This window comes from Vicugna pacos, chromosome 33 (assembly GCF_048564905.1).
Source record: "Vicugna pacos chromosome 33, VicPac4, whole genome shotgun sequence".
Classification (NCBI taxonomy): domain Eukaryota; kingdom Metazoa; phylum Chordata; class Mammalia; order Artiodactyla; family Camelidae; genus Vicugna; species Vicugna pacos.
The window spans coordinates 6,407,830-6,418,772 of NC_133019.1; the positions used below are offsets into that span (position 1 = coordinate 6,407,830).

The 10,943-nt window shown below is 42.8% G+C and overlaps 1 protein-coding gene and 1 long non-coding RNA gene across 2 annotated transcripts; one reads left to right on the forward strand and one right to left on the reverse strand.

Moving 5' to 3' along the window:
• Positions 1-2,358: 2,358 nt before the first annotated feature.
• On the reverse strand, positions 2,359-4,686 carry LOC140691206 (uncharacterized). The gene is made up of 2 exons (XR_012066764.1): positions 4,639-4,686; positions 2,359-3,068 (listed from the first exon to the last, which is right to left on the reverse strand). It is a non-coding gene; the product is annotated as an uncharacterized lncRNA (long non-coding RNA).
• A 90-nt stretch (positions 4,687-4,776) lies between these two features.
• On the forward strand, positions 4,777-10,050 carry LOC102527151 (uncharacterized). Its single transcript, XM_072953885.1, has 4 exons — positions 4,777-4,919; positions 7,096-7,437; positions 8,788-8,907; positions 9,681-10,050. Exons 1-4 carry the CDS (start codon positions 4,868-4,870, stop codon positions 9,803-9,805), a joined length of 639 nt encoding a protein of 212 aa, XP_072809986.1. The 5' UTR covers positions 4,777-4,867; the 3' UTR covers positions 9,806-10,050.
• The last annotated feature ends 893 nt before the right edge of the window (positions 10,051-10,943 follow it).

Consider the following 10,943-nt stretch of genomic DNA (forward strand, 5'->3'; position numbering starts at 1 on the left):
CTGTTCCCATTTTTCTATTGAACCCCAGGACCCTTACCCCAAGACAGGCTCACCGCCTTTAAGGCACTAGCCGGCTGTGACTCCCTTTGCCTGGCAAAGCAATAAAGCGGTTCTTTCTAATTTCCCCAAAACTCTGCCTCTAACTCAATTCTGCTATAAGGGTACAGAGGGCAGTTTTTCAGCAACAGATGTTGGTCAAAGGGTACAAATGTCATTGTAAGATGACTAAGTTTTAGAGATCTACTGTGCAGCATGGTGACTATAGTTAATAAAATTGTATTGTACACTTGAAATTTGCTGAGAGTATATCTGAAGTGTTCTTACTCCCCCCCCCACATACACAAAGATAACTATATAAGATAGATGTTTTAATTAGCTTGTGGTAATCATTTCACAATATACACATATATGAAATCATCACATTGTACCTTTTAAATATACATAATTTTTATTGCCAGTTATACCTTCATAAAGCTGGGGGGAGTGGGGAAAGGAAACTTTCTGTGAGACACCCAAATGTCACAGGTAACAAATAATGTAATTATATGACTAGTCCTGTTTCCCTGGGGAGCCCTGACTGATATATTATCCAAAAAGTTCAACAAATTCTTAGTAGGATAAACACGAAGAGATTTATACCTAAATATACCACAGTAAAAATGTTAAAAGACAAAAAAAAAAAATCTTGTAAGCAGCAAGAAAAAAGTGACTCATGACATACAAGATTCCCTCAATAAGATTAAAAGCTGGTTTCTCCTCAGAAATAATGGAGGCCAGAAGCAGTGGGGTGACAGATTCAAACTGCTGAAAGAAAAAAAAAACCTATCAACCAAGAATTCTACATTCACAAAGTTCATCTTTCAAAAACGAAGGTGAAATAATGGCATTCCCCCAGAGACAGCCTGGGAGGGCTGGGGGTGGGCAGCAGTTGGTAAACACCATCTTATCCTCTGGGTTTTTCTCCAGACTAAGAGATTTCTACCAAATAACATGTGCTGTGTATAAAATGCATCCCAATTACACAGTGAAAGATGCTGAAAGAAAAAAAAAAGTAGATTTTTTTGTTTCTTGCATATATTAAAAATGATTTTTAGTCTGTTGCTGGGAAATAAATATTCCCTAGATTTCTTAGTGTTCCTATAAAAGGTCCATCCTCTTGGGATAAGGAAATGTATACAGTTTAAAGATTTAAAAAAAAAAAAAGATGTGCTCTCACTGCCCCTGGAAACATTCCACTTTTCACAAACCAAAAGAATTGTCTACTTAATTGCTCTGATTTGGGGGAATAATAAGCAATAAGATTCCCTTATCTCTCTGAAAGGGCCGAGTAGCTACTGCCTGAACCCCGGCCCTAGGTTAAGCTCCAGGTGGCCAGGCACACCGGGGCACTCGGACCCTTGAGGGCATTTACGTTCAGGCAATAATGTGGCCTGGAGCCTGGGAGACACTTCCAAGTTGTAAAAGCCACAGATATATGATTGCCCTTGGAGATGTTTTATTTCCATAGCAGCGAGTTGCAGTGAGAATCCAGGAATCTCCAAGGAGCAAAAGTTTTTCTCCCTCCTTTCAGGAAAGGCTGAGGACAGCTGTCTTTCTCTTGTGTATATGTAGCCCCAAATCCATTTTCTCCCACTTTTGCCTATGGAATGTGCAGCCACTTGTGTAGAAGATTTTTCCACTTTTATTGCATCACCCCAAGAGTAACGACTAGAGCAACGGGGGACCACCCACTTATTCCTTACCGTAAGGTAATTAATTAAAAACTACCCCTGATGCAGAACATTTCACATGTACTTTTAGAATAAAATTAATAAAGATACATGTCAAGTGCATAACAATTTTTAAAGTGTTATTTTAGAAGTAAAATATTGTTTTGTTGTGTAAATGCAATACACTACACACTGGAGTCAGGAAGTCATACATTCCTGATGCAGTGGTCTTTTACTAACTCTGAAAAAGAAATTAAAACCTCCTGTCTTAAAGAACAACCAAAAAAAAAAAAATCTCGGCATTCACTGCAGCGGAAACTGAACCATCATAAAACTTAAGTGAGAAGTATTTCCTCAGAAGTGTTAAGGGCCCATATCTGGGAAAACTCATGTTTGTACTCTGCTCAGTCAGCATCCTTAGAATCAGAGGGTCGGGAGAACACTTTGCCCATCCCCATCCTCAGACAATTATCCGTTAGCTACAGTAGCCATAGTGCTTAGAACCCAGAGTGCTGTTAGAGACCCACAAAAATGTCTTAGAGTCTTTTAAAATCAGAAGGAAAATGAACTTTTAAGCCAAAATATACGTTTCTATGTGACTGAAGCATTGTGCTGTACACCAGAAATCAACACAACATTGTAAACTGACTATATGTAATAAAAATATTTTTAAAATGCACTATCTAAGAAGCACAATAAAATGAGGTGTGCCTGTAACAAGCTAAAGGTCCCAGGAACAGAGCTGGAGTACAGATGATGAATTCAGGATCACACATGCAGAGTTTCGGGTGTTCTGGAATACCCAAGTAGAAATGTCCCCTTGGTAGCTGGATATATGGGTCTGAACTAAAAAGAGAGGAATCGGTAGGTCAGGCTGCTGGATTTGGGGAGTCTTCAATTGGTAGGTGGTGACTGACATGGATTAAGACTTCCCAGGGAGTGTGTGAAGAGTTAAGAATTAATTTTTACCTTCACCCCCGGCCCAGTAACCGTAAGGTTGGTTTCTGTGTTTGTTAAGTCTGTGTTTTGTAAATCAGTTCATCTGTGAGCTGGGGCTGAGCTAGCTAGTCCTTCGGGTCATTTAGGGGCATTGGAAATAGGAACATTAACTCATCTAGGATGAAAGAGGTCAGCAGAGGAGGGAAGCGCAGACTGGAATGCCTCTAGGTGTCTCAGCTCCGGAGCTGTTCAGGTTCCACAGTGAGTTCTCCATCACCACATGTTTTCTTACACGGTGGCCTGAGAGACTCACAGGTTGGACTCTGGAGCACCGGACTGCTGGACACAGGGAGACGGTTTCTGCAGGAGAGCCCAAGAGCCAGCCTGGGTGGGACTGAGATCTAGTCCTGCAAAGCCAACCTTAAGAAAAGAGAAAGGAAGAAGTTGGAGGATGAGGTTTAAAGAGCATTCAGGCTTTAAGGTCTTATCTTTCAATACTGTCACTTCTGGAGAGGGGTGAGGCAGGGCTGTACCAGAATGTTCTGAGAGTTGCAAAGAGGGCGGCTGGCAAACTTTAAACTGGTGGGTGGGATAGAGAAGACCTCTTCCTTTCCCCTAATTTCCACTGCTTCTAACAACAAAAGTCGGAGCCGGTGTGATCTCAGCTGCTTCTCCTGACTCACTCCACATGAAGGAAAGGAACCATTGACAGCGTGCCCTGTCACACTGTCCTCTACTCTGAAGGAGCCCAGCCACAGACCTGGAAATCCTCATTTTTGCCTCCAACTCAAGCCAAGTAGGATAGGCCTCTGCAACTTTTGACCCCTGTGGTCCTGCTTTCTCCAGCTGACCCACAGTCTTCAGCCAGCCCACCCTAGGGGCTCTCTATAGATTTTCCTCCAAGAGACAGAGGGGCCCAGAAAAGGCAATTCATTCATTCCTTCATTCAGGAAGAATTGATTAAGCACCTATTGTGTGACAAACCTGCTGTTACGTAGTGGGGATATAACAGGGATCAAGACACACAAGGACCCCACTTTCAAGAAGCTTAGAGTCCAATGGGGGAGACACATTAAACCAAGAATTACTAGACTGACAAATAAAACTATTTTAGATCCAGCATTCAGTGGTACATGTAACAAAGTGGTCCAAGAGAGGTGAGCAGGGAAGAGGCAGATGGGGGCTGGGATATCTCTGCCACCCAGTCCTTCCAAAGTCCTAGCTTAATACCAGGTGGATGCTTCACTGCATCCATCTTAGCTTGGCTACCCCCTTGATAGAAGTTATAGCTCAAGGTACAGCTTTCAAGTATCCCATGTAGATCCCTTTGCTGTACCAATTTTATGTAAATTCTCCTCAGTTACCCATGTGAGTTTGCCATCTGTTTCCTGCCAAAACCATGATTTAGTGCCGGCCCTCATGAAAAGGCTATTTACAGAAGCGGGCAGGGTTAGAGAAATTTTTTAAAAGTTGGGGCATCTAGGTTTTAGCAACAGTAAGAAACCATCATCACCCTAGGACTAAGAGGGCAAGGGAAGGAATACATGTTACCGTAGCCTGGTTGAGAGGTGGAGCCATGGAAAAGAGAACACTTGACAGAAATCATCATGTAAAGACCCAGCCAGTGTCAGAACTGTGGCAGAAAGGTATTAGGAGGAATAAATACATTGATCTCAATCTGTGTGTGTGTGTGTGTGTATGTGTGTATGTGTGTTTCCTTCTCCAATATCCCATTGGCTAAACACAATCTGAAGCTGAACCCAACCAGCACTCGGATGATCAAGTCAATAGAGGTCTGCCTTCTGGGGTATAGGGCCAAAAGGGGCTGATTTGGAGAGCCAAACAGAAAATAACCAGCTAATCACTCCTCACTGTCAAGAACACTTTTCAAAGAGAGTAGATAGCTTTTTAAAATGTATTACAAAGAATATATCTTATTTTGGTAATAAGATTTTTTTAAAGATAGGGCAGAGAGTACACCACCACACACATGGCAAATTAGCTTAACAGGTCCAACTTGCCAGGGTTGTTAGCAGGCCAGCCTGCCTGAGCAGGTGACATACGGACCTCAGAGCACAACCCATTGTGAGGAAGCATGGATTGTTTCTGAGGTTCTAGAATTCCCAGATGCTGTGGCTCAGCAGTGGGAGCTTCTGCTCACGTTTGCTTCACGGCTCCTGGGTACCCCACACCAGGGGCCCCTCTTTCCCAAATTCCAGATGAAGATGTTTCTCTTACTAGTGAATCTTTATCTGCTTGGATCTGCCAGAGGTGAGTCCTCTCTCTTGGCTCTGGGGGGACATGTAAGAGGCCTCTTTAAGGTGCTTCGGCCCTTGAAGGAAGGCCAGTATCTTGGTTACTCAAACCAGTCTGACTCAGAATTAGGAACAGCTAAGCAAGTTCAGCTCTGAGAGCTGCAGAAGCAGCTGATTGCTCCCAGTTACAGCTTCCCCATCAGAGACTGGCTTGGCGCAGTATCATTCTTACTTCTTTCAGCCACTCAACATTTGTATCTGATGCTCTGTGGAACAAGAAGGTAGGTCTAGGGGTTCTGCAGGAGTCCAGTGTAGGTCTTTCCGAGTGAACTGAGTGTCAGGGATCTTTGTTTGATGTAGCAAGGAGAGAGACAAGGAGATGGGAATGGGTTAAGCCCAGAAAGTCACCCCTAAACACAGCACGGCTGTGGGGCAGAGACCCAACCAGCTCGCCTTCCTGGCTATGGGCCCTCTATCCCATTCTCTATTTCCCCTTTCAGGATCCCTGTTCATGGTGGGCTGTGCTCCCCCAGCTCCTACAGAAGTGAGAGGCCATGAGCTCTGAGCCGTCAGTTAAATGACAAAATGTCTTCTGTGATGTTGCTTCTCAGATTTGGTCTTTTGCTTTCTTAGACTTTCAAAAGTTGACTCAGAAATGTAGATACATTCCTGCCAGACAGTGGTAGGTGCCAGCCACTTGGTGAAATAAACTATAAGAATGACTAAGAAATCAGTGTGCTCTTTCAAGCCTCCTTTCAGTATCAGAAATCTCTTTATACATCTCTTTATAAAAACTTTTGAGATTTTTGATGAATCAGTCAAGCAGATGGTATTTCTGTAACAACTTTTTAAAATAAAAAACTCCTAAAAGCCTTAGCCAATCTTACCTTTCCTGTATCAACATATTCTAATCCCAGGCTTTCAGAGAGTTGTAAGGACTGTGATTATAAGGACTTCAGACCTAGAGTACTTTGGGGCCTTAGGCCTCAAAGAGCCTGGATTCCTCTCAATTTTTGTCTAGGATTAATAACTTAGTCATTATAGTCATTCACCACCCTCTTGTAGGTTATTCAGTCTAAATCAGTTACTCAGAGTCAATCAAATTGTTTGGTGCTACACTTAATAAAATGAAAGTTATCTTTAAGGAATATTTGTCTGACAGTCATTGATGAGATGGATTAAAGGTAGAAGAGAGTGGTCAGAAGAGAACGATCAGCTATGAGCTTTGTAATTCCAAGCGCAAGGTGGGGAAGAGGAAAGACTAAAATTAATCGAGCACTTAAGCAATGGACTAGGTACTTCACAACTTACCTTGCTGAATACTCACGACGACTCCATGAAGCAGGTGTAAGTGGTATGTCACAAGGAATCTCAGTTCAAAGATACAGGAGCAAAGAATGTTTTTATCTTAATAACCAATCGATAGCAACTTGGCTTTGAGTCTCCAACCCACGTGGGCTGGGGACTGACTATGGGAAAGAATGTGAACTTGCCAAATAAAGGTAGGTCTTCATCCCTTGTGATAATCTTTGTGCGTTCATTAGATACTTGTCATCTCCCATTTAAAACGTGTCTTACCCAAAGTCTAAAACCTTCCACTCTCAGTTTCAGCTAGAATTACTCCGTTATTGAAACAGCTTGCTTTCTCTCACCCTCCTGTATCTCCATTCTTACCTTTCATCCGTAGAGGAACTGGAGGGAGGCTAGTGGTGAAATTCTGATTACATGAATGATGATACATCGATGTCCTCATGCTGGCTTTGTCCAGGATGCACAAGTACTTTTGGTGCTAGGTGAGTGGGCCCCTCTGTGCCCACTCAGTACACACAGATCCGCATAAATATTATGGATCTTAAAACTCTTCCCTTCAATCACAGAGGTGGTCTTTTGTGTGTTTCGTTAACACCTCTGTCCTCCATGGTCTCTCAGGTAATTGTTTGACTTCCTCCAACATCTGCAACATCTTCAAGTGCTTGATCTAGGTCCCCAGGAAACTTAGGAATCCCACAACCTTACTCCATAGGAAAGTACTCTTTACCCTGACATTCTCTCTCACCTTCACTGTCTCTCCTTCTGTTACTTCTCCATCCCAGGATCATCAGGTCAACCTGATGAGCTTCCTGGCTCTCTGGATCATCAAGCTTCAGTTCAGCAACTTTCAGGTGATTACTTTTCACTTGCAAATCTTTCAGAATGTGAGGCTTTGTACAAGACTGCTTCAGGTGAGAACGCCTTTAGCGAGCATGCTGCAGTTGAGCACGCTTCAGGTGAGCACACTGCGGTTGAACATGCTTCAGGTGAACAAGCTGTGGCTGAACACGCTTCGGGCGAGTACGCTTCAGGTGAGCATGCTGCAGGTGAACACGCTTCCAGTGAACAACCTTCAGGTGAACAGTCTTCAGTTGAAAAGCCTGCAGGTGAGCAGCCTTCAGCTGAACAGCCTTTGGGTGAACAGCCTTCAGGTGAACAGGTCGCAGGTGAACAGTCATCAGGTGAAGATCCTTCAGGCATTCCACCTTCAAGCACAGTTTCAGGTGAGCCACACTTGGATGGGTGCCAGTTCTTGACTTCAGGTGGGAAGTAGGTAACACATCAAGAAAATCGATTTTAAGGAGTTTAGAAGAAATAATGGCTCAGATACTTCACAAACAGCTCTCCCAAAGACTCTTTATATTTATTTACAATAATACCAGGGGTCAGGATCCAAGTTTTGTGGGGCTCTGAAGGTTAAACAATTCAGAGAGCCCTCTTTAAGAAAAGGACACAAATGCAAAATGCCAGCAGACCCTCCAACTTCACTCTACATAAGGAATTATGAATACAGATGCCCGTGGCTCCCCGGGAAGGGGCTCACGGAGGCCACCTCTGTAAGCTTCATGCTAAATCTGCCTCTGAACAAGCTATGCTCAAATGCTTTGCAAGCCCTGTAAAGAGATGTCTAGTCCTGGACTTGGTAGCTTTTTGTTTTTTCTTTGTTTGAATGTGGAAAGTAAATCATGGAGACACTTTTGTCGATTAGATCCGGAAATAAGTTCCCAGAACAACTTCAATTCTTTGGCTTTTACTGAAAAGGGGTTGTTCAAGGAAGGAAAACAAGATCCAAGTTTTCATGATTCAAGTTATTACCTACCAGACACAAACACTTCATGTTTCACCCACTGTGTAAGTAATAGTGTCCCAGATTTCCAGGTGAGAGAAGTGAGGCCAACATCAACTGGCTAGAAAGTAGCAAACTTTGGGTTCAAACTTAGGTCCAACTTCAAAGCCCAGATTCCTTCCACTTTCTATTTCCTTAATTAGGGGACTGGCAGTGGAGACAGTAAGAGAAGCAATATGGAATCATTTCAAAGAGTATGAATGCCCTTTGTGAAAAATCAACCTTGTTGAAGGTCAACTTGAGAATGGAGAATGACGCAGACACTTTACAGGGTTTGCAACATTAGAGCATTCTAACAGAGCTTATTAATCAAATTTTACTACAAATGTTTGTGCTTTGTGGATAAGTGGGAGTGTACAGGGCGTATGGAAGGGATCAGTCACGTGAGTTCTACTTGGCTCCTACTGAGTTAGACACCACAGAAGGGCATCTAATTATACATGTCCAGGAAGCCACGGGCATATGAATTAAGAGTCAGTATTAGAGAGATAAACGTGGGATTCATCAGCAGTGAAAATCACAGTCGAAGTAGTAAGAATGCAGGAGTTTTCTGGTACGGGAAAAAGAATATGTCTTTCAGACACAGACCCTTCACATCCCCAACAAGAACCAAGAAATGGAATGTACCCTCACCACTTGTTGCCCATCATTCCTCCCCAGATGTGTGACCCAAGGCTACACACCTGGATCATAAGGTTATTTCATCAGTCTTATCTTAAATTTTCAGGCCCGGCATTAAATTGCCACACATGCTCTTTTATGAATGAACAAGGAAAATGTCTTCGTGGAGAGGGAGTCTGCACTACTCAGAATTCCCAGCAGTGCATGTTAAAGAAGATCTTTGAAGGTATATGGGGACTTCACGAACCAATCTTTGCCAGAGAACACATCAGCCAGCTTGAGTACGGATGGGGAGCAGTTAGGGTGGCGGGGGCCTGAGGAGGGCCCAAGCTGTGATTCCTCAGAACCTTTGAGATTCATGAGAACCTCATCCTTTCGGGAATTAAGAGCAGAATTCCAGCTACTTAGAGAAAGGTAGAGGCCCTTCCCAGCAGGTCTAAGATGTCTTAAAAGGAGGCAGGGAGATTGGCTGTCTCTTCCTATTAAAGAAAAGTGTGAGTTGCCCCTTGAGCTGTTGAGACATTGAATGTAAGCTCAGGAATGTTTCTACCTTATTCACAACTATGTACTCCTAGCACTTGGCACAATGTCCAGCCTATGGTAGGCCTTTAGTAAATACTGAATAAATGAATGAACTAATAAACAATGGCCCACCAGTCTACGTTCACAGGTTGCTAGATGTGTCTGAGTGTATTCCCACACCTCTCTACCCTTCACTCAATCCTCATCCCCCAAACAAAGAAGAGATCTTGGTTACTTCCACCTTATGAACCACACTGCCTGACTTCCCTTGTGGTTTACCTGGCCTCTCACTAGAGAGAGTGGGCAACTGATCTGAGGAAAGGCCCAGAAGATGCAGATGGAAGGGGAGGGAGAGAAAGAATATACAAGTTGGAGGACTTGGCCGTGCCTACATGGCAACTCTGGGGACCACGGATGGAGGCTAAGGCTAGAGGAGGAAGCTTTCTGCTCACTACACTCTGTCTCTGCTTCTTTCAGGTGGAAAACTTCAATTTATGGTTCAAGGGTGTGAGAACATGTGCCCATCTATGAACCTCTTCTCCCACGGAACCAGGATGCAAATCATATGCTGTCAGAACCAGTCTTTCTGCAATAAGATCTAGAAGACTGTGCCCTTGCTTCTTGCTCCATCACCCTGCTGGTCTCAATTTATACTTAGTTTCTACTTCACTCAACAACGGATCACATCTTCCTCTGCCTGAGTGTTGGGCAAGATGCTTAAATATCTTCTCTTCTCTCTCCTATGCCCTGCTACCCATTCTTCTATGCCCTCTGTCTTCCCTATTCTCTTACCCAACTCTTAGCATTCTTTTCTTTTTCAATAAATTCTGCATGACTAAAAGATGTAGACATTAGATAGACGTCTTTTCCTGTCAGCAAGTGGCAAGGTCACCCTGAGCTTCTTTCCACTCCACACATTAAAGTGGGTGCATTTTTTGTACCCTAATGTTCATAGTAGCACTATTTACAATAGCCAAGACATGAAAGCAACCTAAATGTCCATTGAGAGATGACTGGATAAAGATGTGGTATGTGTACACACACACACACACACACACACACAGGAACATAACTTAGCCATAAAAAAGAATGAAATAATGCCATTTGCAGCAACACAGACGGACCTAGAGATTATCATATTAAGTGAAATAAGTCAGAGAATGACAAATATGTATCACTTATATGTGGAATCTAAAAAAATGGTACAAATGAACTTATTTACAGAACAGAAATGGACTCACAGACACAGAAAACAAATGTATGGTTACTAAAGAGTGGGGGAGATGGGAGGGATAAATTAGGAGTTCAGGATTAACATATTATACACCACTATATTTAAAATAAATAAACAACAATGACCTACTGTATAGCACAGGGAACTATATTTAATATCTCATAATTACCTATAACAGAAAAGAATCTGAAAAAGAATAGATATATATAACTGAATCACTGTACACCAAAAAATAACACAAAATTATAAGTCAACTATACTTCCACTAAAAAAAAATAAAGTGTATAAAGTGGGTGCATTTTTAAACTATTCCCTATTCCTCAAAGTGAACCACCACACCACCCCGCCCCACCCCAACCCCCAGCTGCCACAGGGGCAGAGACCAAAAAGAGAAATGCAAAATAGGTGTTAACTTTTTAGGAGCTTAAAAACGATATCGCAGGTCCTTCTCTCTGACCTCCAAACTTTCCATCCCTCTGGAAACCACACACACTTCTACTTATTAC

What these genes read in the sequence shown, in the direction of transcription:
- LOC102527151 (XM_072953885.1), top strand. Translation starts at nt 4,868, where the DNA reads ATGAAGATGTTTCTCTTACTAGTGAATCTTTATCTGCTTGGATCTGCC. An exon ending in TCTGCTTGGATCTGCCAGAG is followed by an intron (nt 4,920 to 7,095) that starts GTGAGTCCTCTC and finishes CAAATCTTTCAG; the next exon opens with AATGTGAGGCTTTGTACAAG. An exon ending in ACCTTCAAGCACAGTTTCAG is followed by an intron (nt 7,438 to 8,787) that starts GTGAGCCACACT and finishes TTAAATTTTCAG; the next exon opens with GCCCGGCATTAAATTGCCAC.